This window comes from Euprymna scolopes, chromosome 45, assembly GCF_053919585.1.
Source record: "Euprymna scolopes isolate OS-2025 chromosome 45, ASM5391958v1, whole genome shotgun sequence".
In the NCBI taxonomy this organism is placed as follows: domain Eukaryota; kingdom Metazoa; phylum Mollusca; class Cephalopoda; order Sepiida; family Sepiolidae; genus Euprymna; species Euprymna scolopes.
This window is the reverse complement of record NC_136526.1, coordinates 13,099,584-13,122,083: the sequence shown is the minus strand read 5'-3', so window position 1 is coordinate 13,122,083 and position 22,500 is coordinate 13,099,584. Positions and strand designations below refer to the sequence as shown.

Genomic DNA, 22,500 nt, shown 5'->3' with positions numbered 1-22,500 from the left:
TCGACCCCTTCTTGTAAAAAAGTGCCCAGTTGAGGGTGAAGGAATTAATGTTTTTGGCCAATTTTCTGACATTTGTCGTCCGAGACGTCGAGCTTCAAAATGATACTGATCTCATGAAAATTTGTCGCCTCTGTCAAAAGTTTTAGGCAGACATACAAACATACATACATACATATATACATTTAAACAGACAGGTGAGATTTATATTGCAGACTAGCGGGGGAGGCGGGTACCCGGCGTGACCTGGGTGCTTGTAAATGTGTGTATTGGGGGGGATCAAAACAAACCCGTTTTAAAAAAAAACGTTGGCCAGGTGTTTGGAGGTGTAAAAAAAAAAAAAGTTTTAGTAGGAAAGTAGGCTTGAACCCCGAACCTTTGACATGGAAGCGGAAATGAAATGGGGAAAAAACCCTAGGACCTAACCATCTCAGCCACGACAGAAGAGGAATGAAAAAAGTCTTAATTTAACGTTTATAAAATGAAATTAACAGGTGTGAGAAACTTAAGTCGCGTGATGTTTGACCTTGAAACAGGACGTGGCTGTAAGCCAGTTTTCGCTTGTTTTATACTAAAAAGCGAAAGATACACGGGACGCTCTAAAAATCTGGAAAAAATAACGTGTAAAAGTCGGGAAAATTAAATAGACATGCGACCCCCGTTGTTAACTGGTAGATATTATCATTTAGACGTGATATAAAAAGTTTTAAGAAGGAATGAGCCGACCGAGAAGTCCAGCGAAAAAAGCCTTTTACAGACATACAGAAAAAGCGAACATACATACATACATTTTCGTTTTTATATTTATAGATGGTAGAAGGAATTCTTTGTTAGAAAAAAAATAAACAAAGAAACTGCTATATATTTGGAATCTTTCATGATAAGTAATTTGTATATTCATTTATTTCTTTGCAAAAAATTTTAAGTGTAAAAAAAAAAAAAAATATTGATAAAAATCCATCTAACCCAATAATTGTTTTTCCAGTTTTGAGCAATTATTGACTCTCTGAAGACGGCATCTTCGGGGTTGGCCATGTTGTTATCGTTTTAACTTGGCAACTTGACACTAGTTCTTTTTTTGAACCGAATAAAAGCTTTGAAATATTTTAAAACACAAAACTTATCCAGGTAGGTAGAAATCTAACATCTTACCTTTGGTAACATTTATTTGTTATATATTTTAATTTTTGACCCTTCTTTTCGTTTCTTTGGCTTCTCTGCTAAATTCCCAATTAACCTTATAAATAATTTTTTTAAAAAACGTTCATAAATTCGACCATTATTACGATTGCAATGATCAAAATCCTTTGACAGAGGAAACATTAAGATCTTTTCTTCAATATCCACATCCTGACATCAGATTTTTTTTAATAAAGTCGAATGTATAGGTCCGAGTGCTGTTATTTTTTACTAAGGGTAGAGACTAGCAGTGTAGAGAGATAATAGATTGCACAAAACTATCGATAAAGCCTAGTGAATCTTGCATCTGAATCACATACCTAAGATATTGTGGCACTATGCCAGGATGATTGGACCATGGGTAAAACTTACCAAGGAAAAATGCCGTTGATAGCATACAGCCTTCGTCGGCACTTAATTTCTGCACCAAACTGGTGAGAAAATGTGTTTTAAAATTCTTGCTGGGAGATGTCTTCAAAATTTTCATGTAGATTTGATGGCTAAAATTACGGGTGGGACATTTGTTGATTTTATTTGGACTTGGTTCCAGGACTTCAAATTGTTTAGAGCAACGACCAATTGTCCATTTCTGTTGATATTCTCTGCAAAAAAAAAAAAAAAAAAAAAAAAAATTATTAAAATGAAATAGGAAGGTCGTTTGAGTTGACCTCTTGCATGAATTGGGTTTGGTTTAATTTTTTCTTTTTTTTTTTTTTTTTTTTTGATTATTTAATGTAAGATCCAGTAATTTTGGAAAAAAGTTTCTAGTTCTTTATATCTTCAAATATTTATTCATGGTGTTTGGCTTGATTGGTCTGTAGAATGGAATTGTTTTTGTTTTTGACTTTGCAGAACATGATTGAGTTTTGTAAAGAGAAAGAGAAAAAAAAACACAAAATGTTTTTTTTTTTTTTTTACAGTTTTGGTCAGAAAACCAGTATCTTTAGACAGTCTGAACTGGTTGCACCAGATGCTCTAACAAGTATGACTCAAGGCTAAATAAGAGTTGGGAGCAATGGTAACTAAGGGCAACTCCACATTCTCCACAAACCGAAAATGTGACTTCACCAATAGATGTATTTTAAGGTATTATATGAAGTAGAAATATTCTGACTAGGTATCGAAAATGAAAATATTTCACATAAACATAAAAAAAATTAATCGCTCACCAAAAATAGTAAATACTAGCGAGGCCTGTGGAAATTCCACAGGCGACTCATTCATATGTAATATATTGATGTTGGCATTCTGTAGACGTTCAGTGTAAATGGAGAAGCTCTGATATTATTGTACCTATTTTGTTAAAACTGCAAAAATATTTATCTAAGCTAGCAGGAACACCCAGCAAAGCCCGGTCGTAAAATACACTTAATTATGATATTTTAATTCTTGCAGATTTCGTATATATTATTATAGAGTCAATGCTCTATCGATTTTTATATGTTATAAAGTTACGATTTCAAAAATAAAAAATATATACTCATATCACTTGCGTACATTAGCTTGAATCGAAACCGAAACTTATGAAAAAAATATATGTATATATATAACTTTAGTCCCTTCAGCTATAATCGAAACCAAAACCAAAACTTATGAAGAATTCTTGATAAAATTATGTATAAAAAAAAAAATAGATGACTTAAGCGCCAAAACTTATGAAGAATACTTGGTAAAATTATTTATGACAAGAAATGGAAGTACATAACAATTAAACGACCCAGATGTAAGCGTGACACAGAAAATAACACACGCTATCGTATTAATATATAGATTCTTAACACGACTTTATGTAATTTGCATAAATTACTTTATGAAAATTACCCACTATTATTTTAGGAGAGGCTATATATATATATATATATATATATATATATATAAACATAAAAAAAAAAAAGAATTTACCTAAAGGACGAGAAGAAAAACACTATCAATAATTCCCCCCAACTCTTTATCTGTGCCTAAAGCTAAATGTAGATTCCATGAACAAAGTTTCTTTCTTAGAACTGCACGCCTGTGGAATTGTCTTCCATTTTCCTGCTTTCCAGCTGACTACAATATGGTGGTCTTCAAGTTCAACATAAACAAGTTCTTGATGAGCCGTTCCACCCAAGTTAACAAATTTACCGAATTTCCATTACTAACGATTACTATATTCTCCAATTGACTACTGTACACTCTTAACCCTTATCCTCGAGTGGTCTCTGGGTCTTGATAAGTGGTTATACCTATGTAAAAAAAAAAAATTATTGAAAGGAATAAAAATACCTCTTCTCACTTCTGTTATCTAATTTTCTTCAACAAGAAAGAATGTTCTCCAGAACAACCATTTTGGAAACTACCAAACTTCAAACTGACATAAGTATTACCTTTTATTGTATTTGTAATTATAATTGAAATTTGTTTTTGAATGCAATAACTTGTTGGTTTTTAATTGTCTTCATAAAAAAATAAAATGGAAGTTTGTTCTGCTACAAAAGATTGTTCTTTTCTATAAACAAAAAAATGCGTTAGAAATAACTAACTCAAGAAAATTTCTAACAGCATGAAATAACCTGATAAAAACAACATAAGAGAAAGAATTATGCATAAAAAAAAGATTAAAATTTGTTTATATCAACATTTTATTAAAATCACCAAAAAAATAAACTAAACTGAAGGGATTCATTTTCACAACCAAATACTAAATGGAAACGAATCGATGATCTTTCCATTTCACAAAAACATCAAACCCAATAATACAAACTCTACTATGTATTAATAGTTGAATAGTGTTCAAGGCTTATAAAAATCTTTCAATAGAAAATGACATTATAAAAAACATTTGAAAAGATTTCTAAAAGATATCTATAATATAAATCTCAAACGCCTGTTAGTGTGCATGTATGTTTGTATGTTTCGCTAAAATTTTCGAAACACGTGACCAAAACTGACAAAATTGGTATCATTTGAAAGCTCAGTTGCTCGGCTGACAAATATCTAAAAATTGGCCCAAAACATTCATTTTTTCACTGTCAACTGGGCAGGTTTTTTTACAATATAATAATAATATAATAAACTAGTTATGACCAAAGTTTCATTTCATTCAGACAAAACAGGGCCTTAAAGTTGGGGCCTGTTTTTTTTTTTTTGGGGGGGGGGGGTCACCCTGTATTTTGATCAACTATTTTCTCTTGATGTAAATAGACAGGTACCACCAAGTAATTGGTCCATCAATCAATCTGATGTCTAGGCATATGCACAGGAACACAATTTTTTTTTACCAATCCTTGTGGTGCCTACAAAGATTGCTTCCCGCCTAATCAATTGGGTTTCGAGAGTCATATGAACTGGACGTTCCTAGCTCTTCCAACTCCCCAGCACAGAATAAAATATACAGAGATACGTGCCCCTTCATCAGCATTTGTAAAGATTAACTCTTAGTTGTTCATTAATATTGGCGTGACCAAAATAAAAAGTATTTTCTGTTAATCTTCATCGGGTTATTTTATACTTCAATCACACTGACATTCTAATTGTTTCCAACAGTCAGATTGACCACTTTTTTCAAGCAACTTTTTTGCAAAGTCATCATACGCCTTGCAATTTAAGAAATCCACTGACATCGTTGGGTTAAACAGTTGGCTCTTTTTACCTTCTTTTCCTCCTTTATGTTACAGGTTCGACCCTAGCTTCTGCAGCTAATTTTTTTTTTTTTTTGCACTCGCACAGGTACTTGCTGCTCTTTTCATTTTTTTAGGGGGTTGATTAAATTTTTTTAGGGCTCTGTTGCTCAATACCCTTACCATAAACCCTCTATAGATCCGGGCAACGCTGGTTACTCCCACTAATCTCAGATCAATAATCCCACCTCCCTGCTACACAGTGTTAAAAATTTCTACTATTATATACAAGTCACTTTGTATGCGTGTGTGTGTACGTGTGTGAGTTCCTCATAGGTTCCGAAGCGGTTGAGCCTACCTTTTGCTGTTACATGATAAGGGCTGTTCCCTTTTCATGTAAGTATAAAAATAGAGAGATTACTTAAAATGAAAATAAAATGAGAGAAAGCAGAAATCGAACCTTGGATATAAGCTTTAAAGAACAATAGGTTTAAATGGAATGTCCAGTAAATTGTTAATTCTGATGAAATAAATAATAAATAAACTATTCAATTGTTAGAAAGAATGTGGATAATAAAATATGGGTTAAATAAATTAGATATGTAGGTTGAATTCCTTTGTAAAAATATCAAAGAAAAAATAGGTTATTGGGAAATCATAATGTCGGAAATGTGCAAAGTCGCGCATGTTGAAACACGTGAATTTTGCTCACGTGGCCGGACATGCATGGATTTATCAATATAGGAAGTGAGAGTTAGTTAGTTAGTTAGTTAGTCAGTGATAAACTCAGAGAGAGTCTGGAGTTTGAAATTCGAACGTCTAGAAGCGAGACGATCACTTTTAAACTAAAATGTGAAGCTTTGAATTCTTGGTGAGAAAACCACGGCCGGTCGTGAAGAAATAAACCCATCATATGTTTTGATAAAGCTCGTCTTTGTGTTTGTGATTCTTACAAAAAGGTAAAGTGAATTGTTATTATATGTCTGTGTTATAAAATGTCGTGACATACACATCTCATATCCACAATGTGAATCTACATCTCATATCTACACTAAGACTGTCTCTTCATCCCTCCTAAGACTCTTACACTTCTTAACATGTAAACAAAAGAACATTCATCATCATAAGTATAATTAGAGACTCGTTAAAATATAACATTGCAAATTTCACACAAAGCTAATTCATATGTCTGGCAGTGTTCTTAGATATGTTTTGTACAGAAATTCTTCTGATAAGTATTGAAAATCGAAAAAATCTGATCTTAAGGATAGCTTTTCTCTCTTATAGATAAAAAGAATTTTAACAGGGGAATATTTTATGTTACACAGGCAAGAAGAGATAATAAAATCGCAGCAAATCATTTCTTCTAAAAAAAAAAAACAAACCAACAAAAAAACAGATTTATTATAATCTGGAGATATAGCTTACTGGTAGAGCATTCAACCACGGATTGAATGATTCCCTGTTCAGGCCGAGATGTACCTCACCATTTATTGTAATTTTTTCTTATTAACTAGTTCAATTTACGATAAAAGAAGAGCTACTATTTAAAAATTGCCACAAATCATTTCTTCACTTGCATATTTTAAAACTAAACATTAATCAGAAGTGACTTTTCCAGGGCATTCATCGTCAAGCCCAAATATTAGCTGATGTGATACTGCAAACAAACACAAACAGAATTTTTGAACAACATTATCATTATTATTGAAAAAAATATGTTTTATGAATTAGCCCACTGCGCAAAATATTCCTGGTAATATATAATAATCAATAGAGGATTAATTCTATAATAATACATACAAAATTTGCATAAATAAAAATATCATGTTCAAGCATATTGTACAGGCAACAGCGGGCAATCAGCTAGTTATCTTAAGATGAATACACCTATAAAATATTGGCTTTCCATTTTCAACTTTCGCTAGTAATAGATCCTAAGGCTCTCAATGCATTCAGGCCCATGGCGGGGCCTCAGTGTTTTCTGGGTCCATGGTGAAGCCTCAATACTTTCTGGACTCATGGTGAAGCCTCAATAGTTTCTGAGCCCATGGTGAAGCTTCAATACTTTCTGGGCCCATGGTGAACCGTCATTATTTTCTGGCCCATGGTGAAGCCTCAATACTTTCTGGGCCCATGGTAAAACTAATACCTTCTGGGCCCATGGTGAACCCTCATTATTTTCTGGGCCCATGGTGAAGCCTCAATACTTTCTGGGTCCATGGTGAAGCCTCAATACTTTCTGGGTCCATGGTGAAGCCTCAATACTTTCTGGGCCCATGGTGAAGCCTCATTACTTTCTGGGTTCATGGTGAAGCCTCAATACTTTCTGGGTCCATGGTGAAGCCTCAATACTTTCTGGGCCCATGGTGAAGCCTCATTACTTTCTGGGCCCATGGTGAAGCCTCATTACTTTCTGGGCCCATGGTGAAGCTGCAGTACTTTCTGGCCTCATGTTTTATGGGACTATGGCAGTGCCTCAATTATTTCTTGATTGTATTTGCCTTCTTTGTCTTTCTCAGTACCTACCTGTGTGTGATTTGTTTGACCTTGTGCAAAATGCATTGTTTAGCCAATTCAGTGTCCAAGACTGTTCCTTCCACTTGATATGCGACACAATCTACGAGTTCCTCACTTTTGTTGGCATGTCTAGAAACCAGTTTTAGCAGACCAGCATTGGAACTCAAGTCCTAAAGAAAACAACAAATAACAAACTGTGGTTAAAAGTGTGACAAAATAAGAATTTTAAAATTTCAATTTTAAATTTCAATTTAAAAATTTCAATTTAAAATAATTTAAAAAATTTAAAACAAGAATTTAAAAATTTAAATATAAAAATTTTAATTCAAAATAAGAATTTAAAGATTTAAATTTAAAATAAGAATTTTAAAATTTATGGTTAAGCTTAAACATGGAAAAGTAAAGGACTAGTTGTTAAAACTGGAAAAGAAAAGGACAAGATATTCTAGTAAAAAATATAATAAATTTATAACTTAAAATATTGCAATATTAAGTATAGATTATATGTTAAACTGAATCTTGATAAAAAATTCTTAATGCTGCAATATTTTAAGTTATAAATTTATTATATTTTTTACTAGAATATCTTGTCCTTTTCTTTTCCAATTTAACTTGTCCTTTCCATGATTAAGCTTAACCATATTACTTTTCATGTTCGCATTTTTCGATTGTAATCCATGATTTTTCCAGGCTTCCAATAAATTCACTTGTTCTGTTTAATTTCAGTCTTATTCTTTTGTCCTCATAAACGTATATGTAATAACAATGTACAGCACTCGTCTGCTTTCAATAAAATCTCTCCAATTATCTCCCTTTCATGCTTTCATTAGTGAATTAGTAGCAACAGTAGTCGCTTTTATTTTCACAATATAGCTAAGGTGATCTATAAACTGTAATAACTGTTTGAAATTTGGTCGAAAAATGAGTGAGCGGTGAAGCTTTAAAGTAGTTCTAAATGACTAAAACTCCCATATATTCAAACACGGTAGTGCTTGAATGATATATGTATATACCTGCATGTATAAACCTAAACGTAGATTCCATGGACAACGCTTCTTTCTTAGAACTGTATGCCTATGGAATTGTCTTCCGTTTTCCTGCTTTCCAGCTGACTACAATATGGTTGTCTTCAAGTCTAACGTAAACAAGTTTTTGATGAGCTGTTCCATATACATTAACACATTTACCGAATTTCCATTACTAACGATTACTTTATTGTCCAATTGTCTACTGCACACTCTTTAACCCTTATTCTCGAGTGGCCTCTTGGCCTTGAAAAGTGGGGATGCCTCTGTAAAAAAATTGTTATTGTCGCAACGTTTCGGCCGTTTTGCCCTCTGGCCTTCGTCAGGTGTTTTGTATCGAACTGGGGAACCGTTTGTTAGGAGTCTCGAACCCAACCCTTAATTATTATTACGGGGGTACCGTGTTCGGACTCCAGCTAGGCTTTGGGACATAGTTGCTGATTCTCTGTTTTGAATGTTACTTTTCAAGATTGAACTCAGCACCTTTGGGTAACTGTAAACTTGTTTACAGTTACCCAAAGGTGCTGAGTCCAATCCTGAACGAAGGCAGTGAAAAAGTATATATTAACTAGAGGGGGGGGCATTACCCAGCGTTGCCCGGGTGTTTGGAAGTGTGTTAAAAAAAAAACGTTGTAAAAGAAAACGAAAGTTTTAGTAGGCAGGTAGGATTGAACCCCGAAGCCTTGACGCGAAGGTGGGAACGAAAGGCGGGGTGGGGGGAGGGGGGGGAAGCCAACCACCTAACCATCTCGGTCACGAGGGGAGAGGAATTAGCATGTTCAGTTAAGGATCATAACGCGAAATGAAATTGACAGGTGCGAGGAAGTGCCAGTTACTCTTTTCCCCGCACCCCATCATTTGCTTTTCGAAGACGCGGCGAGCTGGTAAAAGTGGGGCAAATTAAATATACACGCGACCCCCCCCCCCCCGTTGTTAACTCATAGATATTATGATTACGACGTGATATAAAAAGTTTTAAGGAGCGAGTCGACCGAGCAGGCCTCAGAAAAAAGCCTTTTGCAGACATACAGAAAAGCGAACATACATACATACATACATACACACATTTTTGCTTTTATATAAACTAGCATTTTGGCCCGGCGTTGCCCGGGTGTTTGTAGGTGTATGCTGAGCAAAAAAAAAATAAATAAAGCGGTCAATTTTTTTAACTTAGACCCCTATTATGACCCCTTAACATTTATTGTTTTGGGCTCAAATCAAGTTATTAAGTTAGATCCATGTCCAAGGAATCTATATCTAAAATTTCAAGTGTTTAGACCCTAAATGGTCGGAGGAGTTTGGTAGAGTTCTCAAAGGTCAAATCGTTGAACTTTGACCCCTTAACAGCCAAATTTCTGGCCGAAAACCGATCACATCGATTTTCCCAAATCTCAGTACCCTGTATATCAAATTTCGAGTCTGTAGACTAAAAATTGACAGAGTTATTGCGAAGGGAAATGTACACAAACACGTTCACTTTTATAGATATATAGATAGATATCAAATAAAAAAGCTCAATACAGGCATAATAGAAATGAGAGCTTATCATAGAGGAAAATAGAAAAATTTAATATTTTAATTGAATAATAAATGTAAATTTAACTGTAAATTAAAATTTACATTAAGGAAAGTATTTGATGACTGATATTATAGAGGGTGTGGGAGGAACTTACACTCCCACTGCCGGAAGTCATCTTCTTGTCACCAATGACATAGGAAGAAATCTAATTGAATTTAATTTTCAAAATTTTGTGGTTATCACCCTCCTTTTGCCTCTCTATTTGATAAGGGATTTCCCTCAATTGAACATACACAATCAACTTACATAAAAACAAATCAAACTCACACCAAAAATCTTTACAGGTTTTATAATTTGTGTTTTAATAACAATGGCATAGTAGGAAAATTTGTAAGGGTCCAACATGTTATTTTTTATTAATGAAAATAGAAAGATTACCGGGTAACACCGGGAAGGAACAGCTAGTTATGATATATTGTTACATAACGGCAAACATTTTTTGAATGAAAAAAGTTGGCGTGAGACCTAAGAGCCAGTGGTAACCCCAGAACGGAAGTCGACAAAACCGAATGAGATATTATCTTTTTTGTTACATTGATTCTGGGTTCGATATTTATCTAATGACATAAAATCATGTTTTATTCTTCGTTTTCAAATCGTGATTGACTTTATACTTTGACTAGCGGGGGGGGGGGTACCCGGCGTGGCACGGGTGTTTGTAGGTGTGTGTGTTGGCCAGTTGTTTGGAGGTGTAAAAGGAAAAAAAAAGTTTTAGTAGAAAAGTAGGCTTGAACCCCGAACCTTTGACGTAGAGATGGAAACGAAATGGAAAAAAACCCTAGGACCTCGCTTTCTCGGCCACGAGAGAAGAGGAATGAATAAAATGAAATTAACAGGTGTGGGAAACTTAAGTCGCGTGATGTTTTGACCTTGAGACATGACGTGGCTGTAAGCCAGTTTTCGCTTGTTTTATACTGAAAAGCGAAAGATACACGGGGCGCTCTAAAAATCTGGAAAAAATAACACGTAAAAGTCGGGAAAATTAAATAGACAGGCGACCACCGTTCGTAACTCATATATATTATGATTTAGACGTGATATAAAAAGTTTTCAGAAAAAATGAGCCGACTGAAAAGTCCAGCGAAAAAAGCCTTCTACAGACATACACAAAAAGCGAACACACATACATACACACATTTTCGCTTTTATATATATAGATGGAGTGCTAGGGAAAAATAAATGGTCGACTTTTTTTTTTTCCAAAAAGAGAACATGAAATCTATTTTACATTTATTCAAAATCTAAATGATGCTTTCTTCACAGGTAAAAAAAAACCCTATTTATTTCGCTAGTATTTATATATTACAGAAGCTCAGAGCAACATTGATACCATCGGTTTCATATCATAGCAAAGTGGACCTATAATTGATCACAGTATATCTATAGAAATTGAATTTGTTTTGATTTTAACGTTACTGTAATTCACCTTATTTACTTTTCTGGTGATTTTCTTATCTATAAATATAAAAGCGAAAATGTGTGTATGTATGTTCGCTTTTTGTGTATGTCTGTAAAAGGCTTTTTTCGCTGGACTTCTCGGTCGGCTCATTCCTTCTTAAAACTTTTTATATAACGTCTAAATGATAATATATATATCTACCAGTTAACAACGGGGGTCGCATGTCTATTTAATTTGCCAGACTTTCAAAAGATAAATATTCCACATATTCGGATCGCCGCATGTTGCTTTCAATTTTCAGTATAAAAACAGCAAAACTGGATTCGAACCGGATGTAAACGTCACCGTCAACTATCCCGCAGTAAAATGATTTGACCTCATTAAAAGCTGCGAAATATTTTTTTTTTTTCCATTTTTAAAATGGCTGTTTTTTATCGTTTTTTTTTATACTTAAACAGGGTTAAGTTTCCTTTTTGTTCTTCTTCATCCCCCCCCCCCCAATGCAGACACCTACAAGCACCTGGGAAACGCCGGGTACCCCCCCCCCCCGCTAGTCTCTTATATGGAGGGCAAAATCGGCGTGAGCATTTGTGTATTTCCACGAAAGGCTTTTTGCATCAGAGTTCTTTTCACATACTTCCCACATCGTATTATCTCGCATTTGCAAATGGGCATCCTTTCTTTCTTTTTTTTTTGATCGAGTTAAACAAAATTCACACCGTGCCGTTGTCTCCAGTGTTTGTTTTTCTTTTCCGTATAAATAAAGCGAAACTATTCAAACGCAAATGCCTGGCCTTCGGACCGGGTAGTATCTGTTCTGTAATCAGTCCTTGGTCAATGTAGGGGAAACCCTTCATACTGAGACAATTACTATTTATTTGGTTACATGGGCATGGCAGTTGTTTCTGCCCTTATAACATCGTTGATAATCGTTTCATCCTAGTTATGTTTCAGAGACGTTAGTTCTGTATATAGTGATATAATTTTCGGTTTCCATTTTGATAAATAATGTTCTCTTAATATGTTCAATGCTTTCCTTCCGTCATCCAATGCGTCTCTTATAATCAGAGACAGACTTCTATCGTTTAAGCATTAAATCAGTTCTGCAAAAACAGTTGCGTTCTTTGAGAAATTAGGGGTCGTTAGGATTCTCTGTTGGAGATTGTATGACTTTGTGCAGTTTTCAAATCCTTAGATATCCCAGTAATTTTACCTGCCACAATTCGAATTTAGATTCCGATCTGTCAAAGAAAAGACGATGGCTGGGCCCATAACCTGTTAAGTTTTGAGATATTATGTTGAACTACGCCGCCATCTAATGTCTCAAAACTTAACAGCTGATTTTCCCCCACATTAATAACGATGTTGTGAGTAATTTGCCTTTGTGACAGTTTTAAAAGCAACGCCATTACTGCAAGTCATCTTTTGTTTTTGATTGACTACGTTTAATTTGACTGCTTTTGACTTCCAGTTGCATCATGGAGTAGTGGTAAGACATCAGATTTTCTTTCACTTTCTTTTCCGCCTTCACGTCACGGGTTCAAGCCTGCCTGCCTACTGCCACTTTTTTTTTTTTTTTTTTGCTCAGTACACAGCTCCGAACACCCAGGTAACACCGGGTACCCAGGCTAATTTTTAATAAATAATGTTTTTTTCAGTATTTTTCTTAACTTTTAAAAGTTTTCTTAGGTTTGTTTTAAATGTTTTTTTCTGTATTTTCCTTATGTTTTAAAAGTTTTCTTAAATTAGTTTTAAATGTTTTTCAGTATTTTCCTTAAGTTTTAAAAGTTTTCTAAAATTAGTTTTAAATGTTTTTTCAGTATTTCCTTAAGTTTTAAAAGTTTTCTTAAATTAGTTTTAAATGTTTTTTTCAGTATTTTCCTTAAGTTTTAAAAGTTTTCTTAAATTAGTTTTAAATGTTTTTTCAGTATTTTCCTTAAGTTTTAAAAGTTTTCTAAAATTAGTTTTAAATGTTTTTTCAGTATTTCCTTAAGTTTTAAAAGTTTTCTTAAATTAGTTTTAAATGTTTTTTCAGTATTTTCCTTAAGTTTTAAAAGTTTTCTTAAATTAGTTTTAAATGTTTTTTTCAGTATTTTTCTTAAGTTTAAAAGTTTTCTTAAATTAGTTTTAAATGTTTTTTTCAGTATTTTCCTTAAGTTTTAAAGTTTTCTTAAATTAGTTTTAAATGTTTTTTCAGTATTTTCCTTAAGTTTTAAAAGTTTTCTAAAATTAGTTTTAAATGTTTTTTCAGTATTTCCTTAAGTTTTAAAAGTTTTCTTAAATTAGTTTTAAATGTTTTTTCAGTATTTTCCTTAAGTTTTAAAAGTTTTCTTAAATTAGTTTTAAATGTTTTTTTCAGTATTTTTCTTAAGTTTAAAAGTTTTCTAAAATTAGTTTTAAATGTTTTTTTCAGTATTTTCCTTAAGTTTTAAAAGTTTTCTTAAATTAGTTTTAAATGTTTTTTCAGTATTTTCCTTAAGTTTTAAAAGTTTTCTAAAATTAGTTTTAAATGTTTTTTTCAGTATTTTCCTTAAGTTTTAAAAGTTTTCTTAAATTAGTTTTAAATGTTTTTTCAGTATTTTCCTTAAGTTTTAAAAGTTTTCTAAAATTAGTTTTAAATGTTTTTTTCAGTATTTTCCTTAAGTTTTAAAAGTTTTCTTAAATTAGTTTTAAATGTTTTTTCAGTATTTTCCTTAAGTTTTAAAAGTTTTCTTAAATTAGTTTTAAATGTTTTTTTCGGTATTTTTCTTAAGTAGAATTGTTAAGCTTTGATAATCTGGCATGTACCGGGCAATATATATAAACTAGCAATGAGACTCTACGTTGCCTGGGATTGAATGAGGATTAACGATATATTTATTGTCATCAAAACCGGTGAAACAGCCCAATTTCTAGTCAATCGGTGGGGGGGGGGGGGGGCTTCACATAACTTCCCGCAGTGGTCCAACTCATAATACATTGTAGTCCAGATTGGATAGAATAGAATAGATTTATAGAGTTTTCATAAAGTTTTATCTTCTCGTTTCCCAATATATATTTTTTAAAATTTTTTTATTAAATACAAGGTTATCTACCAAAGCTGTGTGATTCTAAGGTTGATATCATCAACCTCATCTATTATAATAAAGTAGTATTTCTGTTTGTTTGTCTATCATATATGACGTATACTGTTTCGACCTCTCAATGCCGGTGAGTTACGTCTGGTTCACAGTCTGCAGAAGTACCGAATGTACACATATTTATGAAAATCTGAGGCTACTAAGACGCATGACAGATGAAAAATATAACAAATAGCTGTTAACTCACACGTATTAACAAGTTTGCACCAGGAGTTTTATAGAGGATAAAAAAAAGGCCCTCTTTAGTTGTGGGCCTGAGGTGATCCAACAGTAAGGTTGTAGGCTGCTCACGAGACGTGTTATAGTGCATCAAGGCATAAGAATTGCCTGGTTGGCGAGATTGTTCTCCTGCAAAGTAAATAAAAAATATAATTAAAAATTGCCATCAATTTACATATTACATTCTCTTTTATAGTTAACGAGCGAGGGTACTCGGCGTTGTCTGGATACTCCCGCTAATTGCCCGGGTCTGGTGAGGTGTGTGTGTGTGTGTGTGTGTGCGTGTGTGTGGGGCAAATCAAAACAAAATGGAAAAATAAAGAATAAGCGAACGTAATAACCGTTTAGATATCATAACTTTTTTTAAAATCGGAAAAAAAAAAAAAAAAAAAAAAAACCGGTGAACGTGATGCAAAATAAAGAATAAGCGAACGAAAAAAAAAATAACTCTGTCACGGTAACATATATTGAAAGAGCTTCTAACAGTATTTTGTCTAGTTATTTATTTTAAACCCCTTTTCCCAAACTTATCGTATTCGTCAGAGAGTCGGGCGCCATTTTTAATTTTCCAATATATCGGAAAACACTATGTTTTTCGAGCTGAATACACATGTTACGTTAAATCCCTCGTCCCCCCTTGCCAATCTTTCACGAGAAACACTTGTCTAGCTGAAACTACTGTCAATAATTTTCCCGACTCTTTATCTGTGCCTAAATCCAAACGTAGATTCCATGAGCAAAGCTTCTTTCTTAGAATTGCACGCCAGTGGAACTCTCTCCCGCTTGCCTGTTTCCCACCTGACTACAACTTGGACGTCTTTAAGTCCAACATAAACAAACTCCTGACAAACCGCCCCCTTAAGTAAGACACTCTATCAAAACCCCCAATACTAATGATTACTACAATACTATCTCATTGATTACTGTACATGCAATAACCCTTATCCCTGAGTGGCCTTCGGGCCTTAATAAGTGGTGACCCCCATGTAAAAAAAAAAAAAAATAAAATAAAAACACTAAAAAAATATCCAGTAGGTAGAAAACATTAGTTATATATTTGTTTTTTGACAACTTTTTTGAATACAGTAATACAAACCCGAATAAGCGAATGAAAAAGAAATGGCATAAATAATCTTGTTTACATGTTATATGTCAACCTATGTCACGGTAACATATATTGAGCGAGTTTCTAACAGTATTTTGTCTAGTTTTTTATTTTTAACCCCTTTTCCCAAACTTACCGTATGTAAATAAAAAAAATGGCGTAAATAACCCTGTTTCAATATTAAAACTTGAAAAATTGAAAAAAAAATATATCCGATTTCTCGGCTTGGACGTGCAATCTTAAGATAACAATGCTGCCACTATAACCACTGGTCTATGATTGCGTGAGCGAAGTTACGTTGTTTTTTTATATTTAAACTAATTCAAGAAAGAACGTTTTTTGCGCATGCGTGTTTGGCTAAATTGCCATGAAGGAACGACTTTTTGCTACTCTCCCTCATCGCGAACGTCAATTTTTATAGAAAATAATTGACCGTTTTTTCTAATTTTCACATATTATTTGACCAAGACATCGCCCTTTCAGACCTGGTCCGATGCTGCTGAGAAAGGTTTTAGGCAGACATACATACATACATACATTTAAACAGACAAGTGCGATTTATATTATAGACTAGTGGGGGTACCCGGTGTTACCCAGGTATTTGGAGGTGTGTGTTGTTTTGGGTAATCAAAACTCTGGGAGGGGAGGGGGTTAAAATAAAAATAAAAAGTTTTGGTAGGTAAGTATGAGGATCGAACCCGAACCCTTGAGGCAAAGTTGGAAATTAAAGTGTAAAAAAAAAAAAGTGCGACGTTAACCATTGGGCCACCGCGAAATACTAACAGAAACACGTTTGAATTTATTTAACTATTTAGAATTGTCAGGTGCACGTTTTAATGACTTAATGAGGTCAACTTTGACTGCGGGGTAGTATTTCATTTACTGCGGGAACGCTTTTTTTATTTTTATTTTCCCAAGATGTTGGAGAGAGGGGAACCAGCTCCCCATAAAAAGGAGATTGTCCAAATTGAATAGCAGTTGTCTGATATAAGGAAAATATTTCCACATTGATAAAATCTGATTGCTTTCGGACATTTTCGGCGATCACGACCAGAAAAATACCGCCAGAATTAGTGTCGCTTTTATTATACGAAAAGCCACATGCGGCGAGTGAAAAATGTTGAATATTTATCTTTTTGAAGTCGAGCAAATTAAATAGACAGGCGACCTCTGTTGTTATATTGTAGATATTATGATTTATATGTGATATAAAAATTTTTAAGAAGTTGTGAGCCGACCAACCACTTCTCGTAAAAAAGTCTTTTACAGGCATACACAAAAAGGAACATACATACATACATACATACATACATTTTCGCTTTTATATTTATAGACTAGCGGGGGGTACTCGGCATTGTCCAGGTGTTTGGAGGTGTGTGTGTTGGGGGGGGGTAGATCAAAGCAACCCTGTTTAAAAAAAAAAACGTTGGCCGGGTGTTTGGAGGTGTAAAAGAAAAACAAGAATTTTAATAGGAAGGTAGGCTTGAACCTTGAGGCCTTGACGCAAAGGTGGAAATGAAATGGAAAAAAACCTAGCCATCTCGGCACGAAGGGAGAGAAAGTGTTAACTGTTATAAGTTAACATTTATAAAGCAAAATTGACAGGTGCGAGAAAGTTGAGTTTGACCTAGTTTTGTGCTGCAAGCCGGTTTCTGTTTCCCCCCACCCCATCATTCGCTTTTCGAAGACGCGGCAATTGAAAAATATCTCGAAAATAGCTCATAAAAATTGGGAAAATTAAAGATAGCTGCGATTCCTGTTCTTAAGTCGTAGATATTATGATTTAGACAGCATATAAAAAGTTTTAAGGAGTGAGCCGACCAAGAAGCCCGACGAAAAATGCACACACACACACACATTTTCGCTTTTATCTATATATCTATAAAAGTGAACGTGTCTGTGTACATTTTCCTTCGCAATAACTGTCAATTTTCAGTCCACAGACTCGAAATTTGATATACAGGGTACTGAGATTTGGGAAAATCTATGTGATCGGTTTTCGGCCAGAAATTTGGCTGTTAAGGGGTCAATGTTCAACGATTTGACCTTTGAGAACTCTACCAAACTCCTCCAACAATTTGGGGTCTAAACACTTGAAAATTTAGATATAGATACCTTGGATATGGATCTAACTTAATAAATTTTAAGGGGTCATAATAGGGGTCAAAGTTAAAAAATTGACTGTTTTTTTTTTGTTTTTTTGCTCAACATACACCTCCAAACACCCAGGCAATGCCGGGCACCCATGCTAATGTATATATATAGATGAGTTCTTAATCTTCTGATGAATCAGGGCGTAAAATATTAAAAAATTGACATAATAAGTATATGATTGTTTCTATGCTATGGATCAGGTGCTGTCAAGAATTAACAGGCTGAAAGAAATAAACGATAAGATGAACATCTTGAAATTTGGAATATAGATTTTTTGTCATTCATTTGTACATGCTCTGTAGTTATATTTAACATACATTGAGCTTCATAAATAAAAGGATTAGTATAAATAAAGGGTGAAATATAATTGAATAAGCATATACAGTGCTGCCAAAAAGGAGTCGGCACTTGTCATTTTTTTCAAAAACCGCAAATTTAAGCTAAATTGAATGTAACTGTTTAAACAACCTATACCTTATTTGATTTGCTTTTTATTCCTTTATAATTTTACCTGTTCATATTTGACTTTTAATTGAAGTACCCTAGTGTTCAGGTCAGTTTAAGAAATTAGCTTCAAATCATGAAGACAAATAGAAACTCTGCAGCAACAAATGAGCTAAAAACCAGCCTAAAATATCCACCTTTTAGCATCTTTAATCGTACTTGTTGTTGTTCCTAGGTTATACAATGTAATGTTTAATCCATATACATCAAGTCTTTCTTAGTGATCGTCAGGTGCTCATTAATCTCCACATTTCTGCACCTTTTTGGCCGCAGATTGAAATGTGATGAGAAAAAGGTACGAATGACTGTGCAAAAGCACCAAAACACCAGCAGTGTCCGTGATGCTCCTAAATCTGATCATCCTAGAGTCACTTCTTACAGGGAAGACAATGCCATCAAGATCTGTAGCCTCAGAAACAGATTTGAAACGGCTCCCCAAATCCAACAACAATATAATCTTGTTAAAAAGTGCTCTCCTTCTACAGTTAAGAACAGATTGAAAGAATTTAATTTGCAAGGCTGTGTTGCAAGACGCAAGCCAATGATTTCTGTAAAGAACAGAAAGCACCATCTGGACTTCATCAGATGCAATGAAGATCATGACTCTTCATATTGGTCGAAAGTGATTTTAATAATGAAAGCAAGTTCAATAGGCTAAGCAGTGATTGTAAGCAGTACATCTGTCTTATCAAGGCCTGAAGGCCACTCGAGGATAAGGGTTCATGCGTGTACAGTAGTCAATGGGACAATAATCATAGTAATTGTTAGGAGTGAAAATTTGGTAATTTGGGTTACTTAAGGGGACGGCTCATTAAGAATTTGTTTACGTTGGACTTGTAGACAACCAAACTGTAGTCAGCTGGAAAACAGGCAAATGGAGGAGAGTTCCACAGACATGCAGTTCTAAGAAAGAAACTTTGTTCATAGAATCTACATTTGGGTTTTGGCACAGATAAAGAGTGGGGGAAATTATTGATATTGGTTTCAGCTAGACGAGTGTTTGGTGAGTGGGGACTATAGATTGGAGCTCAGACGAGCAATTGTCAATTCCATACTAAATTTCTGGCTCCGATTCTTTATAAATCAAAGCATACAAGGGCATGACGTGAGTAGCCGATTAGTCGGATAAAGCCTCCCCTGTTCAGTGGAAGATTGGCTCAGCCATAAGGATCTGGTCCTAAGCCATCAATAGTCTACAGGACCCCCTCCCGTAGACTATTGATGCTCTCTTTTTGGGAAGGGGGTATCCCTCTGCATATGGTTTGAGTTGTTGAATTTGTGATCCTGTTGAATCTAAAAAAAATCAAAAATATTAAAAGCCAAAACATGAGGATTATTATTTTACTTGTATTGATCGGACTTTTATTCTCATCTCGAGTGTTATTTGTGCTACGTTTCAGTTGGTTAACCTTCGACCGTCCTTATGCAGGTTGGTGGTTGTTTGGAAAAGAAAAGAGAAAAGTTACTGGCTCCGTAGATATTTTCGTATTCTTTGAGTTAGTCTCTATTTTATTGGTTATTGTTTCAAATTTGTGAAAAAATTGGTTGACAATTTTTGTATTACTTGCTTTCATCGGATTATTGTTCTCATTTTGAGTGTTATTTGTGTAATGTTTCAGTCGATGTCACAGTCGACCTTCATCAGGCAAGTTGGTCATTCTTTTTCCAAGATAACCAAAATGCCTGACGATGGTCGAAGGCTACACTGACTGAAACGTTACACAAATATTAGGTTGGTGCAAAAACAATATTATTTTCTCACATGTTACTGGCTCCGTAGACATATTCGTATTCTTTGAGTTAGTCTCTATTTATTGGTTATTGTTTCGAATTTGTGAAAAAAAGTGGTTGACAAAAAGGAGGCAACTTTAATAAAGATTGACAGGGGATTATCTCCCTTCCATCGCCAAAATTTTAATTATTGACAGGGATACAAGGTGTAGGGTGGTTCTATTTTTTGGGGGAGGGGTATCCCTTTGCATGTGATTGCAGTTGTTGAATTTGTGACCCTGCTGAATGTAAAAAAATATCAAAATATTAAAAGCCAAAACATATGGATTATTACGCTATAACTATTACCACAACTACATGAATTGAGCATCAGTTTTTGAGTGGCATAAGAGATTCAAGGAAGGCAAGGAGTCTGTGAGGAACACTGACACACACCAACTCTATTTACACCAGTTGCACACGCCAACCACTTCTGAGTGACATGCCAACCGCTTCCGACCAACGGGAAACAAGACACACTTAAATTGCTTCTGACCAATGGGAAACCTGACAACTGCTTCCGACCAACATGGGACACGCCAACTTCTTGTGACCAATGACAAAAATGGCACATGCCAATCGCTTTCGACTGATGGGAAATGTGGCACACTCAAACTGCTTCCGACCAATGAGAAACCTGACAACCGCTTCCGACCAATGGGAAACGTGGGACATGCCAACTGTTTCTGACTAATGGGAAGCATGGTACATATAAGCTGCTTCTGATCAACGGGAAACCTGGTACACTCAAACCGCTTCTGACCAATGGGAAACCTGACATACACTAACCGCTTCCGATAAATGAGAAAACGTGGCACACACCAATTGCTTCCGAGCCAGAAGACACATAACTCGCCAACTGCTTCTGACCAATGGGAAACCTGATATGCAAACTGCTTCCGAGTAATGTAAAACGTGCGAAATGCTAACTGATTCCGACCAATGGGAAACGTGGCACACACCAACTGCTTTCAACCAATGGGAAACAGACTTTGTGGCTTAGTGAGGGATGCCCTTTTCTCTTCCCTGCAACCTCTCTCCCACAGAAGAGATGTTGCGAGCCTGTCTCCATTTTATCGTTACTTCCATGCCAAGTGCTTGTCTGAGCTCCAATCTCTGGTCCCCCCCCCCTCGCCAATCTTTCACGATAAACACTCGTCTAGCTGAAACCACTGTCAAAAATTTTCCCCACTCTTTATCTGTGCCAAAACCAAAACGTAGATTCCATGAACAAAGCTTCTTTCTTAGAAGTGCACGCCATTGGATCTCTCTTCCGTCTGCCTGTTTCCCACCTGACTACAACTTGGATGTCTTCAAGTCCAATATAAACAAATTCCTGATGAACCGCCCCTTTAAGTAAGTCACTTTATCAAATCTCCAATACTAACGATTACTACGATATTATTCTATTGATTACTGTACACACAATAACCCTTATCTCTGAGTGGCTTCTGGGCCTTGATAAGTGGTGACTTCCATGTAAAAAAAAATAAAAACGTGCATTGGTACAAACCCGAAAGCCTGGAAGTGGGGCTAGACAAAGACAAGTATGTATACACATAAAGCAGAAACACTGAAACAATCTGAAATAAATTTATATATATATAAACTATAAATAATTGTCATGTGGTCACTCAGAATCAAGCATTTAAAGTACCAGATGTCTCATTGTTTGTTTGTTTTTGTATTTTTATACAAAGGAGTCACCACTTATCAAGGCCCAGAGGTCACTCGAGGATAAGGGTTAATGTGTGCACGGTAACCAATGGGACAATATTGTAGTAATTGCTAGTAGTGAAAATTTGGTAAATTGGATTACTTAAGGGGATAGCTCATCAGTGGTGACTTCCATGTAAAAAAAAAAAAAAAAAAAAAAAAAAAAAAAAGAAAAAATGTGGTACACTCAAAGCGCTTCCAACCAATAGTAAAGTTTTATACACCAGCAATTTCTCACTAGTGGAAGTATTTTTCTTTTGTCACAGAAAAGCAAACCTACCTTTTAACTCTATCCAGTTTCCCATGTATGACTTTTGTCCAAATCTGAACTCGTTTATGTATAAATTTAGCCGAGGTTTTTGTGTACTCCCAGTGAATGTGGGTGTGGAGGTGACCGGATTGTTAGATGTTGTCTCTGTATTATCCGTGAATATTGTGTATTTCCAAAGATCTGTTGGTGAATCAGTTTTTTCACTGGTTGAAGCCAAGATTGTAGAAGGCTCCGCTGTTTGTACAGCAGTCAAAGTGCTACCAGTGCGGTAGTCCTCTCCATTTGATGAATTTGTTACAACAGATGCATTAGTGACTAGAGAGTAGGTAGCACTAGAGATAGCG

General features: G+C 34.9%; 1 protein-coding gene across 1 annotated transcript in view; it reads right to left on the bottom strand.

Annotated features, from left to right (window-relative positions):
- Positions 1-22,500, bottom strand: part of LOC145269264 (uncharacterized) — a 116,438-nt gene that overhangs the window by 16,695 nt on the left and 77,243 nt on the right. Inside the window, exons 9-12 of the mRNA XM_080124890.1 lie at positions 22,166-22,500; positions 14,605-14,765; positions 7,305-7,465; positions 1,549-1,778 (exon numbers count right to left, since the gene is read on the bottom strand). The exon at positions 22,166-22,500 is cut by the window's right edge and continues 818 nt beyond it. Of these exons, the coding sequence (XP_079981016.1) occupies positions 1,549-1,778; positions 7,305-7,465; positions 14,605-14,765; positions 22,166-22,500 (887 nt within the window). The remainder of the gene's footprint in view (positions 1-1,548; positions 1,779-7,304; positions 7,466-14,604; positions 14,766-22,165) is intronic.